Source organism: Lissotriton vulgaris, chromosome 12, assembly GCF_964263255.1.
Source record: "Lissotriton vulgaris chromosome 12, aLisVul1.2, whole genome shotgun sequence".
NCBI classification, from domain to species: domain Eukaryota; kingdom Metazoa; phylum Chordata; class Amphibia; order Caudata; family Salamandridae; genus Lissotriton; species Lissotriton vulgaris.
In genome coordinates this window covers 502,776,824-502,801,637 of record NC_141700.1, presented here as the reverse complement: position 1 = coordinate 502,801,637, position 24,814 = coordinate 502,776,824, and the positions used below count along the sequence as shown (strand labels likewise).

At 46.3% G+C, this 24,814-nt stretch overlaps 1 protein-coding gene across 2 annotated transcripts in view; it reads right to left on the bottom strand.

Annotated features, from left to right (window-relative positions):
* Window positions 1–24,814, bottom strand: part of CENPT (centromere protein T) — a 1,372,670-nt gene that overhangs the window by 1,174,380 nt on the left and 173,476 nt on the right. For both annotated transcript variants that reach the window (XM_086945259.1, XM_086945260.1), the window contains exon 4: window positions 22,914–23,040. In XM_086945259.1, the coding sequence (XP_086801385.1) occupies window positions 22,914–23,040 (127 nt within the window). The remainder of the gene's footprint in view (window positions 1–22,913; window positions 23,041–24,814) is intronic.

Sequence of the window (24,814 nt, the reverse complement as noted above, 5' to 3'; positions counted from 1 at the left end):
TATTGGGAGTGAGTGTTTGACATTGTTCAGCATTCCATACATTAATTGTTCTTTTTGCATTTTGTCACTCCGAGGTGGATGGGTATGCCTGGACGTGAGTTCCGTGCCCGCTATGCCACTGGATTCAATCTATCCTGGCTGATATTAGGTACTATCCTAAAACCGGTCATAAGATGCTTGTTTCCGGGCCAGGGAGAACCTAGCCTGGCAGCTCAGGCTGGACTGTTCCCACAGGGAGCAGGGTAAAGACTGATTTGCCTAAGGCTAGGTTCAAACTATGATGGCATGGTGAGCAAAAAGTTGATGGATTTAGGCCCAGATCTCTGTACTGGGAGTGAGTGTTTGGCATTGTTCAGCATTCCGTCCATCAACTGTTTTTGCAGTGGTCGACGAGGATTCCATTAAGAGAACTCACTGAAGAGTGGAATGAAGATTGGAATGAAGATCAGAATATAACGAATAAACAAGAAATAAAGGATAAAGAAAAAAAACATTGCACATTGGAACACTGGGATTGCACAATGTATTAGATGTCCTTGTGCTGTTATGAAAAAATCTCAACAAAGAGGTCTAAAAGATTGTTCCAAGATGGAGGGCGCCAATCTTGCAGTGGTAAATACATTAAAAACAAGCATTTACAATGCAATAGGTCTCGCATTTGCGAGAGTTTAGGCTATTGGCATTTTAAATGGCAATGCCTTTTATTTCTCTGTTTTGATAATTAACACATAAATAAGAGACATTGTCATTTACAACAGCAATAGCTCAAACTCTTTTAAAAGCGAGATCTATATCATCTCAAAGCATCGGCCGCTATTATCCTGGGCAGCTTGGAAAGAGAAAGCGCCATTGGCACGCTGAAGTTGCAGGTAAGCATGCCATGCCTGCAAGCTGCAGTAGGAGAAACTCATTAAAGAAATCAGACATACTGTGTAACAGAAGTAAAAGGGCCAGTCCTCATGGGAGGTTACAAATGAAGACAAGGTGGTACTAACAAGCCTATTAACGAATCAGAAGCCAGTATTTACAAAAGGACAATGACACAAGCCAATGAAAAATATGGGCGAAGTTTGTGCAGAGCGTCAAGTCCATACTCGAATACAGCATGCCTCACAGAGCAGAGCATACACAGCCCAGGCTCGACCTAAAAATACTGGGTGAACAATATGTTATTTATCAGTTAAATCTGCTAGTAAAGAAACAAAAGAAAAACACACTCCCACAAGAGAAACTATTGAAATCGTCCCTAGTTGAATATTCTCACAGACGAGCACAATTCATTTGCTCCTGTATTAACAAGTGACTGGAGTGAGTTCTTTTGAAGGTCTTGCGAGTGTTGAAACAGTGGTTTCCCAAAAACTTGCTCAAGTATGAAATGGTTACCAAAGTGCTAGAGTAAAAGTTCAGATCAGCTTTCTAATTAAAGAACATTGTGGCTAAGCTAGGGATCAATGTATTCCACTCGGACAGGGACCTCCCTGACAGTAATCTCAGTAGAGCGTTGACAGCTTTGAGCCAGTCTCTTGCTTCTTGGAAGGGCCTCCCACTCTTGCCCATGGGGCGTAGAGCAATAACAAAGACGCTAGATTCACAACGCTTTCTGTACCTGTTCACTGCTTTGCCAGTAGTGCCCACACGTCCTTTCTTTAAGGAACAGAGGCATCTGCTGTCAGACCTGGTTTGGAGGGGTGGGGGGAGGTAGGCCGAAGGACAGTATCAATTGTCATGCTCCAAAGGTCCAGCACCCCAAGCTGGAGGCTTGGGGAGTGGATCCAGACCTTGAACTCTATTATTCCGAGGCTCACCTGCAATGGCCAACGAGACAGATGGCCAACAATACAATGGCTAATGGCGGAGAGTGGGGCTAATCGATATGATTTCCAGGAAACCAAGATATTAGATTGGCTGAGGGACAGGCATAGCTCAATAAGAGGATTAAGTAGATTGGAATGGGTGGCGAGACTCTGCTGAACAGGTATATTCAGTCCTGGCGCCAACAGATGAGCTTTGCACCACAGCTATCAATTTGGAGTGTGCCAAGAGTCCAAGACTGATAATCGTGCAAGCTGTTCATGAGGCGGTAGGCTGTGGTTAGTCGAAGGAGGGGTGGGAGGGATGGGGAGGGGGGGGGGGGGGAGATCTTTACGCAGAGGGGGTTCAGTGTCCCTTTCCTAATTTGCATTTTTTTCAAGTGCCGGGGCACATGTATGAGTTACTTACCTTCGGTAACGATGTATTTGGTAGAGACGATTCTAGCCGCAGATTCCTTACATAGAATTATCCTCAGGCGTGAGACTGGATCCAGGAAATGTTTTGCCACAGCATCCCTGCACACCGGCAACGCGCGACTCTGCCCAGGCGTCGTCCGCGCACGTGACGTCAACGAGGTCACTTAAGTCCCACCCCGGCGCGCCTACAGCAGTTTTCTTCTGAGAACTTTTCCGCGCCACAAAGCGGAGTCAACAGACAAACTCTAGGAACATGGGAACAGTGTGTAAAATAGCAGAACATTTGGAACAAGCATTGGAAATGCAATAGGTCGCGCATTAGAAAGGTTGGAGCTATTGGTCTTGTAAATGTAATAATTTTTTAAGTTATGTTTATGTTTTTATAATAGCAAATGTATTAATTTTATGATTGTAAATGCCAATATTTATTGAATTTGCAAATGTGACACCTATAGCATTATTTAAAAAAAAAATGTGACATTTGTAATAAAGCTGGACTCAATCAAGTGTACATTCCACAATGGCCATTTTGTGAGGGCTAGTCATTGTTGCAAGAGGCGGCTCTTTGGTGTGGGCTCCTTGAAGACACTTAAGAATAGATAGCACCATTCATTCTAGTGCCACCTGCGTGCAATAGCCCCACGTTGTGCTGTACATAGGATTTGTCTCATCCACCATAAAAGAAAACAATCACATACCACAATGAGATGCTTTTTGACAACAAAACCCTCATCGCTATCAAAAAACATGGGAGCAATTTATTAAAAGCCGCAGTACTGTGTGTCATTAAAATATTCTGAAAGCTCGTCGACATTCATTGAAAAAACCCAGAATGCAATGCACGCGCATTATTGACTTAGGACCCTACTCCGGATCAATGTGAAACTGAAAGAAAGTGTCCCTGTGCTATCTTAATGAGCATTAAAATAAAGATTTACAGGGCTGTTTGGAGGTATTGGGGGACGGCATGGGGAGATAAGGTCATTTACAAACAAGATATGGCAATTACATATTTAAAACCGCTGCTTCTGAATAGCCAGTAGGGCTGCGGATAAGAGATATGCTGCATCTTAAAAGGGCCAGGATGAAGCCATTTGTATACTAGTGAAATATGATTTTTTTTAAACTGCATTTGTGCCTGTTAGGTATGGCTGGGGATGGAGCAGGCACCTAAAAGGCTGGAACAGAATAAATCACGTTTGTGATGTGACAGCCAGAGCAGCTGATGGTGGAGCTTTGGAACTGAGTAGAGTTTTAGTGCTGGCTTGAAATGCTGTTGTTTTGAGAACATTATTTAATCTCTCAGTGCCCACCATAAGTAAATGCATCCTTGTGTAATGTAACTGGTGCTTATCTAAAGCGCTACGATACCTTGTGTGCGAGTTCACGGGATATAAAACTGCATAAAAAAATTAGATGTAGGGCTAAATATGAAACAATCATTATCAAGCATTCACATACAATAAGCAGTGTCTTGCAAATGTCGAGAAAAAGAGTGAATCGGTAAATTTTAAGCAGAATGGTGCTTCTAAATGAAAGCCTGGTAAACCTCAAAACATTCATTTTCTATTAAAAACGCAGAATTTAAAAGCAGCGGTAAAAAGGTCACGGGGAGTGTTGGTTTTGTAGATGGAAAGCAATTCAAGATTAACAATCAACCCAACATGCGCACGAAACACCAGCTAAACACTTAGCAAAAACAGCGGAAAAATAAACAAGCCGGTACGTTAGAAGGGAGACAAGCTCTTGGCATTGCTGTGGGGAGGGGGGGGGGGGGGGAGAAATGAGACACGGCCTGGCGGCCGTGAAAAGTGCGAAATGAAAGCCTTTGATGCAGCAGGGGGCGGAGCGGATGCCTTTCAAGTGAAGCTGCTGGCGGCACCACGCTGGGGAAGCAACAGATGGCTGGCTTTCATGTGCACGCGCTTTTTAGGTTAATGCGCTTGCGCATTGAGCTTGCTTTTCACGGGCACAGCATCAAATCGCCCGATGGTTAAGCTCTGGTTAAGTACAAATAAATCTTGCAAGCTCAATGCACAAGCGCATTGACAGGCTCGACCTAAATACAATCAGAACTTAATTTGAGCAGTTACTTTCACAGGATACTTAGCATTACAAAAAGATCATCCTATATAAGGATTAGTGATATGCTGAAGTCCTAAAACAAAAAAGGAAATGTCAAGTTAGCTGGGTTTTGGCAATCCTCTCCTACTCTGCTAAAGGCAGATTTGAAGTCACTGCCCAACGAAAGAACATGTGACCCCATCTCACAGGTTCTAAATGAGGTACAATGGCTTCCACTCCAAAGCAGAATTAAATTTAAGATCTACGGACAGGCATACAGGGTGCTTCGCCAGGGAAGTCCACCTTATCTGGCTAAAATGTCTTCAGCAGACAAAAGGGTTGCAGAATAAAGAAGCTGCAGCTGAATGGAAACCCGAAATTCAAATCTCTCTGGCACTGAATAAATATAACACAGGAGCTGCAACCATATCTTTGGAATGGTCTTCTCATATAAAGAACCCTACCTTTCTTTTGGGAAACTGCCAAACAACACAGTGCGGTCTTCATCTGAAATATTAGCCATCTGCTTTATCACTTTCATTTTTTGCCATTTCATGGTAAATAATATATTTTCACAAACGTTTTTACTGTTTACTTTCAGAATGTCCACTAAAATATTAATACTTCGAGTTGATGACTTTAAGGTGCAGCTACACTTAAAAAAAATGTTAAATACTTAACCTACTTTCCCCAAAAAATGGATATGCTCAATTAGTTTCAATGAATTACAAAATATAGCAAAAAAACTTTTGGAAAAAAGAAGAGAACAAGACAGAATACAAACCTGTTGATTCTATATGGCAGATGCTACATGGCAGATGTTGAGATTGCTTCCTCGCTCTAGCCAGACTAGTGTTTGCTACATTACCTGGCACTGAAAATAATGCGGATGACATCAGCTCATTTATGACGTTTTAATGCTGCATTTTTTAAGAGAATTCAACTGGACGGCAAAGAGGAAGTAGCAAGCTTGTCCTGCAGAAAGCGTGAACACGAGCTTAGCTGGCTTTACAACGACACTTTGAGCAATTTCTTTATTTAATATTAAAATCGATCGTTGTTTAAAAGCCAACGCAAATTAACTCGTTTTACAAAAAATAATTTCAAAAGTTGTGTGGCTCGGACCTAAATAAAATCCCTTCAGACGTTCTAAACGGTCGTTCTACTTACAACAGGTTTACAAAGCTTATTCACTGTGCATTTATACAGCCTCCGAGATCTGTGTCTTGCTAATCCAAGTGGTCCAGTCCATCACCCATGACGCTCGATAAAGTAAGGCAAGAGAGCCTTGTCATATTGTTTAACGACATCCCGGGCTGGGACAATTTTCAGCTATAAGGATCATTCGAATATTGGGTTCTAACTTTTGTGGAAGCCAGCAGAGGGGCTTTCAGTTTTTCAAGTAAGTGGAAACGGATGCGGTCTCATGACACGAGCTGGAAGAAAGTGTGCTGATATACATCTGGAGAAAGCAGCAGAGAACACACCAAAACTCACAATATAATCCAGTGAGGACATGTAAAAAATAAGCATTAGCAAAGCCAATATATCTCGCCGTCCCCAAGCCTTTCTGTAAAAGTGGTTACAAACCACAGCTTATTAACGTCTGTGCAGCGTGGAGGAAATCCACCGGGTGCAACATGAAGCCTCCTCCATCTTTAGTAAAAGGAAATAACTGGGCTGCAGATATCTCCTCACACTAGGGCCCCAGTTTGTCCTCACACCAGGACCCTAGTACGACTGTACCAGCTGCACTGGCCACTGGGGATAGTTATGTACTTTAGTTGTAGCTTCAGCAGCGCGGACTTGCCCTTGTGTCACAAAGTGTATCGCTTTCGCCCATCCCAGTTTTTGAGCCACAAGCGCAATGCTTGCTGAAACTAAGCGCACATGGGCGTAACGTTGTTGGCTGAGAAAGCAACGAAGGCTGGAAGCCCCCCTAATGACGAGGAGCCACTACACAATTATGCTGTTGCCTGTAGATGTCCTTAGAAACGGTCTGCATACAAGATTTGCTGCGAATTGCCAAGCTTAATTGAGATCACTGACATAACATCTTACTGCAGCCAAATAAAACTTCTCACGGGCAGAAGGAAAAGCAGGGGGAGAGGAGGCAGGGGTGACAGAAAATCACGGGATATTGAAGGGGCCTGTCGGACTACACCACAAAAACATGAGACCAACGATAAAATATCATGGCAGACTTTATTTTTATATAGTTGTATATAGCGCAAACTCCACCCAAATGTATTAGCACGCTTTATTTGAGCACCAGTTAATTACATTACACAAGGACAAATTAATTTATAGTAGGTACGGGGAGATTACGTGATCTGCCCGGAATCAAACTATGTCGAGCCGAATCAGAGTCTAGAACCTGGTTTCCCAGCCACAATGTCACCATCTCTGGCCGTTAGGCCACATCCTCCCATTGAGAGAGGCCGTGCTGTGGGTGAAAATCACATTTGTTCAGAAAAGTGACCTGTTTTCTTTAGCACAGAGGCAGACACCTCTTCAATACACTACTAATTTCAGCAGATACCGATGCAGAGCCACAGGGTGATAACAGCTTTGTTCGGGATGGCAATGAAGGTGGGGAAATTCACTAAGGGAATGGGAGGGAGTAACAATGGCGGCGGAGAGAAGAAAAAACAAGGTATTTAAAAAGCAAAATTAGAATAACCCTAAAACAGAATATAGCATGTGAGGGGGGAAAACAAAAGTTAAGATGAGGAAAGGTTAAAAAAGCCAGGATCTACTTGGTAGGTAAACGAAAAACAAGCAAAAAAAAATAAAACGAGACACGGCCTGCCGGCCGTGAAAGTGAAAAGACGGCCGGCAGGCCGTGAATAATTAGGGGAGGAGCAGCCAGGAGAGAGCAGGAGCGGAGGCGCCAAGCTGGGGAACAGATGGCTGGCGATTTGATGCTGTGCACGCGCATTTTAGCTCAATGCGCAAGCGCATTGAGCTAAAAGCGCACGGGCACAGCATCAAATCGCCAGTGTAGTTAAAGTCTGTTTAAGCCCCAATAGTCTTGCAAGCTCAATGTGCATGCGCATTGACAGGCGAGACCTAAAAAGGAATGGTGAGGAACAACACCATAAGGAGTAGTGCCAGACAGTGCAGTACCCAAGGGCAGGGAATAGAATAAAGAATAAAGGACAGAGCCCAGCCCTGAACCACCACCCTGCCAGAATGTAAACAGTACCCCCTTGAGACAAGGCACACATGCAAAAGGTCATGAGAACCTGAGCAGGAGTATGACCCTGTGGAAGGGCAGGTCGGATGTACATGTAATGTAATGTAAAAATGACTTCTAAAGCGCAGCTAACACCTAACGGTTTCTTGGCGCTCTAGCAACAGGGGGTGGACAGTTCACAACACATAGGCATTAGCAGAATGCATTACGGAACAAGTGAGTTTTGAGAAGGGACCTGAAGCGTGCATAGGGAGAGGCGAGTCTGATGCTCAGGGGGAGTGAGTTCCATAAGAAAGGGGCGAGGAATGAGAATCTTGAGCCTCCATGTTTCTTGCGTTTAAAAACAGGGACCTTGAGTAGGGCAAGGTGGGAGGAACGAAGGTTGCGGGTAGGGACATAAGAGTGCAGTAGTGAGGAAATAAAAGAGGGGCTCACACCAGCGAGGGACTTCAAGATGGTGCAGCCTAGCTTAAATTTGCACCGCTCAGACACGGGGAGCCAATGAAGGGACTTTAACAAGTGACTGACATGTAGGTGCCTAGGTTGATGGTAAATGAGGCGTGCAGCCTGGTTCTGAATAAGCTGCAGCCTCTTCAGCAGATAGGACGGGATGCCTACATAAAGTGAATTGGCATAGTCAATCCTCGAAATGACTAAGGCTAGCAGAACTAAGGTAAGAGCTTCAGTGGTCAAAAAACAGGCGATCTTCCGGATTTTCCGGAGCTGAAAGAAGCTAGAGGAGACTACAGCATTGATCTGGGGCTTCATCGTGAGATCGTTACTGATGATAACTCCCAGACTTTTTGCTGAGTCGACTGGACTCTGGGGAGGGCCCAAGCTCACCGGCCAGAAGGTGGATTTCCATGGGTTGGCGGCTCCCCCGACAAGAACAAGTCTGTCTTGTCGGGGTTAAGCTTCAGATGGTTAGCCCCCATCCAGTCGCTGATGTGGCAGAGGGTGGACTGGAAATTGAGGATGGACTCCGCCGAGCCATCGATATTAAAAATCAGCTGAATGTCGTCCGCGTAATTAAACGCGGTGACATGATTGCCTCGTAAAGACCGGATAAGAGGGGTCATGTATAAATAAAAAGAAGAGGGGATAAGGAGGAACCCTGCGGGACGCCACAAGTTAGACCTGCCCTGTCAGCGGTAAACTGAGAGAGCCGGACCGCCTGATGGCGGTTGGATAGAAAGGAACAAACCCAGTCCAGAGAGGTGCCCCGGATGCCAGCCTCCCCGACACGGTCGACCAAAATATTATGGTCGACCGTGTCAAAGGCGGCCGACAAGTCCAGGAGCACCAGAACCTGGCTGATGTTAGAGTCCGCTCCTCTCTGCAGTTCCTCCATAACTGAAAGTATAACTGACTCCGTAGAATGGGCGGATCTAAAACCGGCCTGTTGGGAGTCAAGGTATTGGGAGTGCTCAATGAAGGAGCTCAACGTGTTGGTAACATGAGACTCAAGCACTTTGCTGAGGTAAGGGAGAAGGGAGATGGGGCGAAAGTTACTCATGATCGTCAGGTCTGCCGTGGGTTTTTTTAAGATAGGCACGACCTCGGCCACCTTAAAAGAACTGGGGACCGAACCGGAGGACAGGGACAAATTCAAAAGTCTCAAGGGGGGAAGCGGCAGGCTGTAAAGGCCTCGCGGAGGATCAAAGGAGGACAGCTTTCAGTCGGGGACCCAGAAGTGACCTTGCTTAGAAAGGTTAAGAAATCATCCTCTAAAATAGGGGGGATCTGAGTGAGTTGCTGCAGATTAGGAGAGGACAAGGGGAAAGCGGGCCCAGGGGGAGAAGGGAGGCCGGCGAGAGAAATGCTCTTTTTGATGTTAACAATCTTATCCACAAAAAACTGATTAAGGGAGTCGCAGAGCGCTTGGGAAGGGAGAGGTTTGATAGTGACCCTGTCAGGATGTGATAGCTCCTCCACTATGGAAAAGATGTCTTTCGTTTTAGTAGCTGAGTTAACAATTTTTTGTGAAAAGTAGGAGGTCTCAGCAGATAGAATCGCTATTTTATATTCTTTGAGCAGGGACCTATACCGCAACTTTGTGTCCGCGGCATAGCCTCGCCGCCATTGACGCTCAGCCTGCCTGAGCTCGAACTTTAAGGCTTTAAGGTCTTCAGTGAACCACTTTTGTGCGTCATGTGGACGCTTAAGCTTGATGTGTTTAAGCGGGGCGACAGCGTTACTAGCTGTTTCAAGCCAGTTCGTAAGAGCTGAGGCTTGGGTGTCAATAGAATTGGCTGCAGGGGGAGGAGAAGTTTTAAGTAGATCAACGAATTTACCACGGTCAGCCCTATTCCAGTTCCGGGCTCGGAAATTGCTCTGCAGGGTTCTGCTAGGATAGGGAGTGACTGAGAGGGAGAAAGAGATTATGAAATGATCTGACCATAGGCAGGGGGAAATAAGGGGAGCCGAGATCGTCACGTTGGATGTCCAGACCTGGTCCAAGACGTGACCTTTAATGTGGGTCAGGACATTTATGTGTTGGCAGCAGTTCATGCCGGATAAAAGATCCGAGAACATAGTGGAGCAAACACTCTCCTTTTCATCAAAAGGCCAATAATTAAAATCTCCTAAAATTAAGATGTTGGAATTATTAATGATTAGTTCAGAGAGCATATCACCAAACAGCGTCAAAAAGTTGGGCATAGGTTGGGGGGGGGCGGTATGCTAACACACAGATCAGGGGTGTGGCTGAAGATTCCAGTCTTAACACAAGATAATCAACCAAAGAAATACAGACCGTAGTTAAAGAAGAGAATCTGATAGAGGATGTGATAATGGCTGCTACTCCTCCACCTGGCCTGTCAGAGGCTCGGTCTGCTTGCAGAATGTAGTAGCCAGGAGGGATCACCACCTGGAAGCCCATGTCACCACCTGTCTCTCACAGTTTATCGAGAGTTCCAACTTTCTCGAGGTCAACCAGGCGGGCTTCAGACCCGGCCACTCCACGGAGACAGTGATCTTGGCCGTGCTGGATGCCCTAAGAGACGGTGTTGACAAGGGTACCCCCCAGGCCTTGGTATTATTAGATCTGTCAGCCGCCTTCCACACGGTGGATCATAACATCCTTCTCCGCCGTGTCGAGCAGGCTGGCATCCAGGGCCTGGCGTTGGCCTGGGTCAGATCCTTTCTGACTGGCAGGTCTCAGACCCTTAGCCTGGGCGCCTTCAGGGCTCCTAGAGAGCACTCGCTCTGCGGGGTCCCCCAGGGTTCCTCCTTGTCCCCTCTTCTTTTCAATCTCTATCTTCGCCCCCTTCTTTTTTCTTTGAGGCAGTGGGACGTTACCGTATTTAATTACGCGGACGACCTGCAACTCATTTTTTCTCTCAATTCCCCCTCTGCTATTCCCAACTTTCAGGCAGTCATGTCCCACATTCTCCAGTGGATGGGCCATAACCAGTTAAAGCTGAACCCCGGTAAGACGGAGCTCCTCCTTCCCGGTAGGAGCGCCACCTTCTGGGGGCCTCAATTCTGGCCGGCGGAACTGGGCCCCTCTCCCACTCCCGTAGCTTCGGTGAAGAGCCTGGGGCTCACCATCGACTCCGCCCTATCCCTAGGGCCACAGGTGGGGACCGTGGTCTCGTCCTGCATCTACCAACTGCGCAGGATCAGGAAAGTGGCATACCTTCTTACACCTGATGCCCTCCTGCAGGTTATCATGGCCCTCGTCCTCTCCCGCCTAGATTTCTCTGATGCGATCTACCATGGTCTGCCTAAAACATCGACGGCTAGACTGCAAGTGGTCCAAAATCAGGCGACGAGATTGGCCTTAGGGATTCCGAAGTGGCAATCCGCCAGGCCCCTCCTCGTCAAACTCCACTGGCTCCCTGTCATCTCTAGGGCAGCCTTCAAGATCGGCTGCCTTATCTTCAAGTCATTAGTTGGCCCCTGCCCCGCATTTGTGAAATCCCTCATCAGACCCTACTGTCCACCCCGTAATTTGAGATCCTCTCACCTCCACTTCTTGACCGTCCCTTCTTACAAGCTCTGCAGATCTGGAGGCCGGAGATTCGCCTACCTGGCCCCCAAGCTTCGGAACTCTTTCCCCCTTTCTCTTAAAACTTCTAACTCTCTGACTCTTTCGTAAATCTCTAAAAACTTGGCTTTTTCCCCAATCTGGCTAGTCTTTCTGTCCTCTCTACTTCCAACCAGCGCCAGGAAACCCATGGTGTTAGTGCGCTTTACAAGCACCCCTTACGATACGATACGATACGATACGATAGCCGCGAGAATGTCTGGAGTAGATTCAGCATTGAGCCAGGTCTCAGTCAACAACAATATGTCGGGTTTCACGGAATCTAGGTAATTAAAAATTTCCAACTGGTGTCTTACCAGTGAGCGAGTGTTAAGATAACTCACTGTAAGTTTTGATGACATAGACCCTTTAGTGGGGGAGGAATCAGTGCCTGCAAAGAAGGGTAGAGAGGGGAAAGCAGCAGAAACTTGTATTGAGGGCGATGGAATCTCAGGGAACGAGTCTCTGGCGCAGAATAACCCCAATGACTCGAGTTTCGACAGAGTAATAGCCGTAAGAGGCCAATTAGCATGTAGGTGGGTTAGATGAGAAGATGGATATCAAGAGGAACGGACAGGGGGACTAGCCCCTAGCCCCGGCCGGCCGCGGACGGGCGCAGACGGGCTTACCTTAGGCGCACCTTCGGCGCGCCCGCTGCGCTCGTCCGCTGCATTTCCGAGGGGCCATTGCAATTTGAAACCAAACCCCACCCCCAGCTAGAGCGCAGCGCGCGTCACCGCCGGGAAGCAGGTCCTCACTAAGATGGCGCCTGCCCTCCACAGCAATCGGCACATCAGCCGTGATGGACCGGGGCAGGGAGGCACACCCTATGCAGGAAAACGAGTATCAAATCACCCGCTGTCTGGCCCACATATAATAAGGTAGGGAGATAAAAGATTTAAGCAATTTAAAAAGATCGCGCTGCCAGGCGCTATAAGGCTGTTAATAAAGTGAGAACACGGCGAAAATGGAAAGGGGTAACAGAAGAGCTCCACACAATGCCGGTAGCTCGCAGTCTGCTCCCAGCGCTCAGCGGACCTTCAGTAGTGCTGCCACCACACCTCCTAGCACCGCGGAGCGCCCCAAGCCTGTGGTCAATTTGAAACCAAACCACACCCCCAGCTAGAGCGCAGCGCGCGTCACCGCCGGGAACCAGGTCCTCACCTAAGATGGCGCCTGCCCTCCACAGCAATCGGCACGTCAGCCGTGATGGACCGGGGCAGGGAGGAACACCCTATGCAGGAAAACGAGTATCAAATCACCCGCTGTCTGGCCCAAATATAATAAGGTAGGGAGATAAAAGATTTAAGCAATTTAAAAAGATCGCGCTGCCAGGCGCTATAAGGCTGTTAATAAAGTGAGAATCCGGCGAAAATGGAAAGGGGTACAGACGCGGAAGCTTTACATACTGTCTAACAGCAGGGTTTTTATTTTCAAGTGATACAGTTTGGGATTGTAGGGCAGCAGGGAATGGATCTTCCTTCAAGTCCGAGTCCTCAGAATCGGTGGATGGCGCTGTTGCTCCGGTTTCTTCAATGGTAGGGTCAGTCGCCAGGGACTGGTGCTCAGCTGAGTCTGTGGTGATATCTTGCACCGGAGGCTCGTAAGAGAGGAAAAACAATGGTGGCCGTCAGTTAATTCTGCATAAAGCTTGTGCTTTTGTTATTACCGTCACAAACACCCGGTGTGTTTTAGAATCGTTCCATTGTTTACTCAAGGGAATTCAAGAAGTGATTGGGAAGCAAATAAAAGTAAGGAAGGATTAAGTGCAGGAGATCAAACGCGGGGCCAAAGAAACGAACCGCAGTGCGTTAACCGAGTTTTCCAAGTTTCCTCGTTTTCGGGCCCAGAATGAGACTGCACCGCTCCTCTCCCTCCTCCCGCCACCCTCACCTAAACCTTACCCGACTTCCCCCGAACTGGCGTCACTCACCGGCCCCGCTGCAACTCTCTGGAGTTGCGGCTGCTCCTCAGCCTCCTGCGGTGGACGACACCACTCTTCGGACCAGTGGTCGTCTGTTTCTTCTTCTTCGTCTTCTCTTCGTTCGCCGTCTTCTCGCTCCGTTTTCTCCTGGTTGTCTCGCGTCTCCACACTCGACATCAGGGTTCCGCTTCCATTGGACGTCGACAACTCTTCCTGGGCAGTCCTTGTTTTCAAGGAGACCACACTACCGCTTCCTGAGTCGCCTCCTCCCCGGTGCTGTGAAATGACATGAGAGGTGGGTGTCTTTTCCTTGGGCTGCTTTCTGTAGGTGAAGGTCCCTATGGTCCTCGCTCGTCCTGAAGGATTCTGGTCTTGGTAGTCCACCCTTATAGTCAGATGTTATCTCGGGGCCCAATCTCTCACATTCCCCAACCAGGAATGACGAAGGGGAACCAGTTCCAAGACAAACCGGGAACAACCACCTACCAGGGCAACCCTAGCACATAGTGCGACAACCCCCTAAGGAAAGAAGGGGCAAAACACTGAAGGGTGACCCCAACTTAAAAGGGGGGCGAGCAAGGCAAGCCCCAGTCCCGAAGTAACCAGGACAGAGGGGGATAGGAGTACCTATAGACCCATCCTCTAATTGCCAAAGAGGAGGAAGGAACAAGAAACAGGACAAAAACATCCTGTCAGAGAGCGAAGAATGCACTCACAAGAACATAGCCATCCACTGGATGGCGAGTGCAGAAGGCCAAGCCAAAAAGGTTCTCGCAGACCGGAGAGGAAGGGCGGGCCGTTAAGGAATCTGCGGCTAGAATCATCTCTACCAGATACATAGTTACCGAAGGTAAGTAACTCGCACATCTGATAGAGACTACTAGTCACAGATTCCTTAACGTAGAATAGATACCCTAGCCATACCCACGGGGAAGGAGGGTCTGGGAAAGGACCTCACCAGCCTGGACATAACAGAGGGTCCCACAGGAGACCAGTCCAACAGACAGGGCGAGGAGCCCTTCTCTCCAGGCAAGGGAACCCCACAATCAGAACACCCCGACCCCAGAGGGGTGTGGGAAGAAGAAAAGCGAATAAGAAGAAGTCCTGTCACATCCAACAGAGGAAGCGAGGGCAAGGCCAGGGGAGGCCGAAGCACCCCACCCCCACAAGGCAACCGATTCTCCTGCCAATTCCAGGTAAGGAAGAGGAGAAGAAGAAAGGAAACCTAGATGGCCCAAGGAAACGAGGGAAAAGAAGGCGTGCCCACCATAGCCGGAAGTCAAGGGGCCAGACAGAGCGACGCCGGCAGCAGAAGCAGCCGTAAACAGGAAGAACAGCCCGGGGCCCCCAGGTGACCGGGCAGGCTACACCTGAAAAGGGGAGAACATGAAACCCTCTCAGCCTCCAAGACAGGAGCTGAAGGCGAGGGAATGCCCGGACACACCCCCACGAGGGGTCCACGCACATGAACTAAAGAAGCATCCGCAAAACATACATAAACGCCATGGAGAGCAGAGACCCGAAGGTGACCACAACCCTCTAGCACAGCGCAAGCTATATAACAGCTACCACTACCCCACATAGGGTACGTTAAGTGCCAAGACATGGGAACCCTCTTTGGAAGAAACTTCCGCAGCAGAGGAAAAAACAAAAGAGCTGCAGGGCAAAAACCTCTGCAGGCGGCTTGACAAGCAGCCCAAGAGAAAACAGAAGGCCTAATCTCAGGGCCAATCTGCGCAGATAACTCAAGCAAAAACACACATACAGGCAACAAGGGCGTGGTCATAAAACACACAGCACAACAAGGGTGACTCGCCCAAAGGAAACATCCAAGAACCAGATCAATTCACCTGTCACTGAGGGGGAGAAGAAGGAGGAGGAGGAGGAGGATGACGAAGTCCCGCCAAGAACTTCTGGATGGCCGAGTCTGCCGGGGCATGGAATAACAGGGTGCCATCGAAGGGAAGATCAACCAGTCGTTCCCCAACATTCTCAGGGAACACACTGTCCCGAAGGGCAACCAAAGACGGCATGACACGACAAGCGGGGCAGGCAAAGGCCAGACCTGAAAATTAGAAGGAGGGACCGAGGAGTGGAGGACCTGGTGCTCCTCCGGCGAAAGCCGCGGCCTCGGAAATGGCGGGGACGCCTTTCGATGACGCAGGAGAAAAAGCCACCATGCGGTGGCCCGTCTCCGGCGAGGACGACACAATCAGGCACCCAACCTCCGGAGAAGAGGGAGCGTCCGAAGACGAGCCCGCGACCAGACGCCTGTCCGGAACCCGTAGAGTCAGTTGCCTGAGGCAGGACGTCATCACCATCCGGCACCACGGGAGACACCGGACAGGCCTCTTCCACGTCACACAGCACCGGGGCCCTGACAGGGCCGGAGCAGCAAAGGAATGGCGCCGGAACGGCACCGACTCTACCTCTGACGAGGCAGCCGCCTGCGTGGAGGGACGAGAGGAACCGGGGGAGTGACAAGAAGCACTCCGCCAACCTCGACCCAGACTGGGACATAGGGGTCCGCCGACCCATGCGGTGCCGTCACAGTCGGCTCAACCTCCAACTCGATCTCTGACGAGGCAGCCGCCTGCGTGGAGGGACGAGAGAAGCTCGGAGGGGGTCGAGGGGTCCCCTTCCAGCCTCGACCCATGGCGGGACGAAGGGGGTCCACTGACCCCTGTGGCGCTGCCGGTGCCGTAGCGGAGTCACCTCAGCCGTAGACGATGCCGCCGCCTGTCCAGAGGGCCGAGAGGGGCTCGGGGATGCGACCCAAGCCCCGCAACCTCCACACCACAGGGACTCCCGGAGGAGTTTGCGGCAAAGCAGAGGTGCCGTGGTCCGAAGGAGGGACCCCCGAAGGGCCGCACCCAAACGGCACCACATCCTCCAAGCCTGTAGCCGAACCAGTCGGCACCGGGGTCGAAGCGGCCGGCTACACCAAGGAGGGTCCAGCACAATGCAAGGGATCTGCCGAAGTCCAAGACACGGGCCAGTATCACCCGTGGAGAGCCCACACCCCGAACAGGCCGGAAACCAGCCCTCAGAGACAAACTGACACTTACCCACCGGGGAGCGACGCTCGTGTGGCGCAGGAGAGTGAGGATGACAACGATGATGGCGGCCTCTTCGAGAACTTCCGCCGAAGCTGAACGAGGGGTAGACGCCGATCTGGAGAGACGCACTGAGAGCAGTTTCATCCGGCACTCCCGCCGCGACTTTGGCTTCAACTGTTGGCATGCCTCACAATCAGGGAAAATGTGATCCTCCCCTAAACACCACATACAAATGAGGTGAGGGTCCGTCGCCGACATAAGGCGTCCACACAACGTGCAAGAATTAAAGCCTGAAAACATTTGCACACTGTTCTACAAAAATACCACAAAGGGAAAGACAAAGGAGCCCGAACAGGTCCAGAGCAGAGACCGGATCCGCGTTGCACACGGAAAAGGAAAAAACTGACGTAGGCGCGCCAGGACGCTGTGGCAAAAAAAAATTCCGGATCCAGTCTTACACCTGGAAATAAATCTACGTTAAGGAATCTGCGGCTAGTAGTCTCTATCAGATGTTATGTGCTTTTTGGGGCACATAACATGTTTTTGCTAGAAGAGTGAGACACCTGGTGAATGGGCCGACGAGAACCATTACTTCATCAGTGGCTTCAATGTTTTCTTAGTCATGGGATGGGAAGACAGGCAGTCACAATGTTGTATGGCGCATTATCGCCCAAGGGCAGGGATCAAGCATTGCGCAGTAAGCATAAGTGGGAGGAATGCCTGGGTGTGGCCTTCTTTAATAAACAATAGGAGATGGTACTTGCGCACACGTTTCTTGCAATGCCAGCCTGAAATATACACAATTTAATTACCTGCATCAGACTTAACTCAAGCCACACCGGGTGCACAGGATGTTCTAGCTCTCGTCTCGAGAGGGCCCACGCTCTAGGAATCCTGACGTGACATTTCTCCACATTGTATGAGTGTGCTTGGTTCCGGCACAATTGGAGGTTGCGAGTGATGGAGGTTAAATCCGATGTGGTTGATACACAGATGGCCCCCAACCCCCTGGTATATTGTTTGGGGATAACAGTTAGGACAAAAAAAGACACTTTAAGAAGTTTGTGGACTTAACCTTGATTTTATTTAAGCATCATGTAGCTATGTCCTAGAAGGCGGCTACGCCACCTTTGGAAATGAGCTGGATCAGAGCAGTGGGCAGTGGTGAAGACAGATGACATGTAACAATATGTTCACTGCAGGGCAGAGCTGGTGCTGCCATTTTGTGGGATACCCATGTGCTTAAGATGCAGGACAAACTAGGTGACCCTAATAATACAGATCCACTCTAGGATGGGAGAGGGGTACCCGGTCTTGAGTGACTCCACTGTGTCCCTTCCGGTCCCACTCTCCCTCCCTTCTTATTTCCTGTATTGATGTTGTTGAATAATGGTAGTCCTTCCACGGTAGTGTCGCTCTGTTGAAAGTAGTTACAGTAACGTTGTGATCTATTTAATATGTCTAGATGCACATAACGATCCCCATTATTAACTGGACTTCTGCAGGGCAAAGAAGCTGCCACAGGTACCATCGGGCACGGTTGGTCACTGGGTTACTGAGTGTAATTTTACTGTTTGTACTTGAATATCGGTGCCAACTATGTTGTTTCCCATGGTTAAGCAGTAAATGTAAGGTTTTGGAAAATGACAAAAAAGTAATGAGCATTTCATCCTCTACAAACTGCCAATAGGTTTGCCATTAGAACCTCTGTCAAAATTAGTTGACCACTTCTTACAGCCAACTGTAAAGAGAATAGCATCCTATATACAGGATACTAAAGACCTGCTTAAGGTACTGAGTCAGATACAGTTCGACCCAGATAACCAATTGCTTCTGATGCTGGACGTCGAAGCGATCAATTAAGTTTCCCCCAAGATGAGTCACTAAGGGTATTGGACCATTTATTGAGGAAAGAGAAGTGAACTTCTATATTCTCACGGGAATTCATAATGGACTGTGCCAACACAGCACTTACAAGGAACTACTTTAAGTAGAAAAAGTTCTACCTTCAGACTCATGGGACTTCAATCAGCAGCACAGCTGCCCCCATTGTGGCCTGCCTGTATGTCCATGCCTTTGTGGAAGAGTTTATGTACAATGAGGATAATCCATTCCTTGATCATATCAAGGTATGGAAACGTTATATCAATGACATTTTTGTTATCTGGACAAGCACTGCAGATACAGCTAAACAGTTTGTGGCCTGGATCAACAGTGCAAATAAGTATTTAAAATTCACAATGACATTGAGCAACAAAGAGATCCAGTTTTTGGACTTGAAGATCAGTCCACATCAAAATACTATAAGGAGCAAGGTAAACTACAAACCCACAGACAGAAACATCTGAAATCACTACGGGACAATCTCTCCGTAGGACAATTTTTAAGATTGAGGAAAATTGCACAAGCAAGAAAGACTTCCACAAGCATGTAGAATGCCTATCTGATAAGTTGAGTGAGAAGTATCGTCCACAAGTGATTAATCGAGCTTCAAAAGAGCAGAAAACACAACAAGAGTAGCTCAACTTGAAACTTCTAAAAGAACTACATCTGACCGCCTGCTCTGTGGAACTACCTTTGGCCAACATTAAAAGGTTTTTCAGAATTTGCCAAAGCAATGTTCTTGTTCAAACAAGGAAGATCACTCCAGGATTAATTAGACAACACTCGTCCCAAAACGCAGAAGAAAAATTGTGCTTTCTTTTTCTTATTACAGTTAGTGCTTTTTGTCAAGAGAGCTATCTGACAATAATTGTGAAACAAAAGGCTGTAAAATGTCTGTTTTGTAACACAACATTTAAATAGCTTGTAAATAAATACAAAGTATTTCAAAATATATCAAAAATTATGAAAGAACATTTTTTGGTAATTCAGAAGAGTGATGCAAACAAAGATTTAAATAGGAGCAAAACAAATCAGAACCCTTTACTTGGTGATGTGCAAATGAAAAATATATACAGAAACGTCAGTTCCAAACATTGTACGTCATAGTTTTAAAACCACATGTCAGGGGCAAATCCTGTGGCCAATTCAAAGTAAAATCTGCTGATTGCAAATGACAATGTGCTGCTACTTTATGCTTTAGCTATGTATTTATTAAAATTGATAGTTTTTAAATAGGATTTGAGAAACATTCTTGCCCCCGCCCTGATGAAAATGCGATTAACTAAGAGGCAAGTCAGCAGTCATGTGTATCCTATATGTGGCTAGATTTGTATTATATAAGGCGCTAGTGTTTGGTCTATTAAATCAAACAAAAAGGTTTTCTGTACAGCAGACATGCTGAACCTGTGTATTTGACGGTGCTCTCATATGTGATAAAGAAGAAAATGTTTCAGGAAATTACAATACTTGCCCGGGATCACATCATTTGAAACAAGTTTATGGGTTTAGAGCATTATAAATGGGTTGAGAAGATTATTTAAATCACTAGGCTTGCAGGTCTAGTAAATGTTTAGGATTTTTCAAGGCCTGTAGAGTAAATACTAACCACGGCTAAACGGCTATGTTCTAACCCTACCCCTTATCCATTGGGGGAGCACGAAAATAAATATAGTGTAGTATCGGTGAGAACAATATCAAAGGTGAACAAAAACAGTAGCAGCTTTAACATCCCATGCTTGGTTACGACAGCCGCACGAAGACACATGCTATCATGCACCCTGTGAATGTCACTAAAAACCCATGCTAATATATTCATGAGTTCTAGACAATTGTCTTGGGCTTTTAATAGAATTCTGCAAGAATAGTCTATTAATGGCATGAACGTGTGATGAGCATCAGCATATGGGTGACCAATCGTGCATGACATACTATGTATCTACCATGAATCTCAAGATAACATCGACACTGCATGATGAATAAATTAAATGTGTGTCGATGGAGGCAGATTTGTGAGCTGTTTAATGAAGTTGGAATACACAAAATGCCAACATACCGTTTTAAAGAAATGCTACATTGTAATTGGTATTTGTTTTTTTTTTAACTGAGTTTTATATAGCGCAAACTTGACCCGTATCGGGTATCAGAGCGCTTTACATAGCACAAGTTGTGTTACATGAGGACACAATCATTTTTGTTAGGCACGGGGCGATTACGTGATTTGCCCAGAATCACAGGATGTTCAGTGTCATTGCCGAGACTCGAACCTGGTTCCCCAGATTCGAGGTTGACTGCCCTAGCTGTTAGTCCAACTCCTCTCCCTAGATTGTATGTGTTCTCTCATGTCCTTAAAACAATTTTGTACCACCACGGTGTGCCAATGGAGGAGGCATCCCCCACACTTTGCCATGGAGCTCGTAGTTTAGTATGACTAGAGTAAGTGACTACGCCTCTATGCAGTAACACAAAGTAGGAGCCATAGGGTGCAAGTCGTGTCCATAAGGAGAATCAGCATTCATTTCACATATACATACACCTTTCTGTTTTCTACTGTTCACTTTTTTTTTTAATTGCTACTGTGAGTGATGGTATGATAAAAAGGTGGCTATACCACAGACACTAATGGACACTATTAAAAATGGTACTCTCACGATAATTAACGTATCAGCCTCTACTTACAAGTCTTTATATGGGTGGATGCACTAAGATGTTTTTAATACGACATTTCCTGCAGGCCCCAATCATGTGTCAGGAGATTAGTGGGTTTCGTCAATTGAAACTTGCACCTTACCTGCCTTCTTTTTCTTAAGGTTTTACGTATCTAACAGAGGGCCTTGGTACGGTTTCATTATTTACCCATCCGCATGGTCTGAATGTACACTGTTGCCTTAAATTTTGTTACCCTGAAGAACACCCTAGACCTTCTTAGGCTTGTACAGTGGTCGAAAGATGTTGGGAATATTAGATTATAAGTCCAGTGATTCAATGTATTTCAATATATGACCAACCTTTTTAGTATTTTTAAACCTACCAGAGGTACTCACTTAATAAAGAACATTTTGAGTATACTCGTAGGAATATTTTATACTTTTTCTTGTCCCTAAAAATAAAGGACCCATTTGAATTTTACTGAACATTGATTAAAAAGAACTCCCAGGGATAGATTAGGTAACCTGGGTTAAGTCCACCGGGTTGTCATTGTTGCTACCCTGTTGTGAGAGGTCGCCAAATGATGAAGCATGCTTTGATAAGGTGAGGGGGCGACAAACTCTCAAAATTCTTTTGAGGACACTCAGCCAGGATAAGTCAAAAAACAGAACGGGTTCATTTTGGCTTCAGTACCCTCAAGTGACTTATTGGGTGGTTTGCAGTTTTGGGAGGATACACTTGAGGAGGATCCTTCCATACTCTCCCCATAGGGAATGAACATTTCATCCTCTAAATTCTTTGCCTTAGTGCACACTCGCAATCTTTTTATACACTAACTTCACAAAAAGACTTGTCTCTTTATATTTTCCCACAGAACACACATTGTATAGTTTTGAATTGTTTTTATAAGCATGTTTATACATTTAATATTCTCAGTAAAGATCAGCTTTCTCGTTCAACTATTCTTGATTTTTCTGCTATATTTAACTTGCTTGTTTTCTAGCACTTCCTGCCAACAGTCTTGCAGCACAGCAAGACTGGCACTAAATGGGAATAGAATATTTAAATTGTTAAATGCTTGGATTGATGCAAGAATATTCCTACTCTTATTTCAACCTGTGACGCTTAGGATTCAAGCCACAGACTAGCCTATTGGAATGTATACAGCTCAACAGCCTGTGCATTTTTCATTGTTTATACATTGTCAATATATGTACAAAATGCAGCAACCGATGCAAAATCTGCAGAATTCAGTCAAAAAGTTCTAAGGTTACCAAGATTACTAGCATGAAAGTGCTACAGCTCCAGGCACTTCACAAACTCAAAACATCAAATCTCAGCTGCTAAATTCTGAATTCAGCTATTTGAGAGCAGAGGCTCACAGAATGTGTTGTACTAGCTCATGGATTGAATTATGTTTCTCTCTCTCCCCATGTGTCAAAATGAGCATTTTCTTTGTATCTTCTTTAGTACACCAAGGCATAATGTGTAGCGCTCTGAAGAGGAGAAGGCTGCTATGATGTAAACTGACATTTTCAGTTTTACCATTATGAAATGATATAAAGGTTGATTCCCTCCGTTAATCTGGAAGGAAGCGCTCCTTGAGTCATGCAGTCGCAGGAGCGTATTCTCCACTTTGCTCACCCACCCAGATGCTCACCCATTCATTAGTTCACAATCACCTACTGTGACCAACTGACACTCCCCACAATCAGTGAATCACCCGTCCATTCTTTCTGAGGGAGTCATCACATACTGTGCGGGTATGGGAGTGCCAAAGGGGTAAGCACTTTGGAAGATTTCTCACATAGACTGCAGCTAGATGGAAACTACAGAGGTTGGGAGACACATACAAAGAAGTGAAGAAAAGAGCACCTACCAGTCTGAGAGATATGCTTCAGGATCGTCCTTGGTGTGTCTTCGGTGTCAAGACTGAAGAGGGGAGCAGGGACTGCTTTCTTCTTACTTGTTTTTAGGACGGACAAACGCTTTGAAGCTGAGCTGGTCTAAACACAAACATTTAATATCAATAATTCACTCATGGTGGGCTTCGCTTATTTTACAAATATTTAACTGTTCAGTCATTAAGCCATTTTTAGAACCCACTACAGTACCATCATCGACCTCAGTGTACTAACCCTACACCTAAGCTTTCACTCCCTCACTATTTCCGCAGTGACAGATCCACACGGAAACAAAATTCAGAGCTGCAGATTTTCCCTTCTTGTAGGTTTTACAAAAAAGATGATGCGTCAGTATCTTCCTGGAAAATACTGCATTAATAATGGAAACAATATGATGGTCATCTAAATAAAAGGCTTTGTATCACTGAAACACCATTCGACAAGCACAGAAAAAGGGGGTCATCTTGTTACATCTTGGAGGGATGGGACCACCAATAGAGCTAGATTGATGAAGAAGGAAAATTACCTACATGTTGATTGTGGCAACTTTACTCCGTGCCATCTCCATCACAACTGGCCATTAACCAATTGCACGAGCAGACAGGACTGGAAAAAGTTTTTCAACAAAAATGTGGTCACTCAGTAGTGGAATTCCTGCAATGGCTTTTGTGCAGGTTAGCCCATAAGGGAGCCACCAACAGCCAATCCCTCAGCCCCCGCTCAACATGTTTTCTTCCAACAAGTATGGTTGTAGTACAGCATATGTGGTTTTAGGGAATGGCTGGGGAAGTAGTGAAGAGGAAAAAATTACAAAAACCAACAAAAGGCAGTGTTTCCTTATTTTACTGTCCTGACTTCCCTAATTTGCTCTAGTAGATCAACAGATTAAGATGCTTCACTGGGGAAGACCACTTTTGCTGTCCTACACATAGTGGCTCGCTTTGTCTCTGTAACAAAAAGATGTGACCATATTTCTCCTGTCCTGTTAACAATGCAGTGGCTTCTCATAAAAGCTAGATCTTTCTGTTAGACTGCCTGCATTGTGCCCAAGGCCCTGCATACCAACTCCCTAGATGTGCTGCATTAACATTTAAAGTATCGGGTGGACACAGAACACCATGGCTTCAAGAACAAGCATTTGCAATGCAATAGGTCTCGCATTAGGAAAGTTTGAGCGATTGGTCTTGTAAATGACACATTTTTTATTTATGTGTTGGTTTTGAAAATAGCGAAATTAATAGCTTTGTCATTTACAATGCCAATACTTTTATCTTTTGCAAATGTGACACCTATAGCATTTGTAATGCAACAAGTTTTGTATTTACGTGACTTAGATGTATTGATATTACAAATAACAATGGCTTTTCATTTTTTGTACATAATTAATACTTAAATAAAAGGTATTGTAATTTATAATGGCAATAGCTTAAACTTTTGTAAATAACTTTTGTGAATATTATGTTCAGTGTATTTTATTGTGACGAAAATCCAAGAACAGAAATGAAATATTAACATCTTTTTGTGACATTTGTAATAAAGCTTGAAACATTGAGAGAACATATTCGAACCAGTTATTGTTGAATGGTTGCACAGATTGATACTGTGGTGGCGCTGAGTGATGTTCTGGTGGAGACGAGTGATGCTGTGGCGTTCAGTGATGCTGTGGTAGCGCATAGTGATGTTGTGGTGCCCCCGAGTGATGCTGTGGTGGTGCGATAGATAGAGTGAGGGCGAAAGATAGAGTGAGGGCAATAAATAGAGTGAGGGCGATAGATAGAGTGAGGGCGATAGATAGATAGATAGGGTGAGGGCGATAGATAGATAGATAGATAGAGTGAGGGCGATAGATAGATAGATAGAGTGAGGGCGATAGATA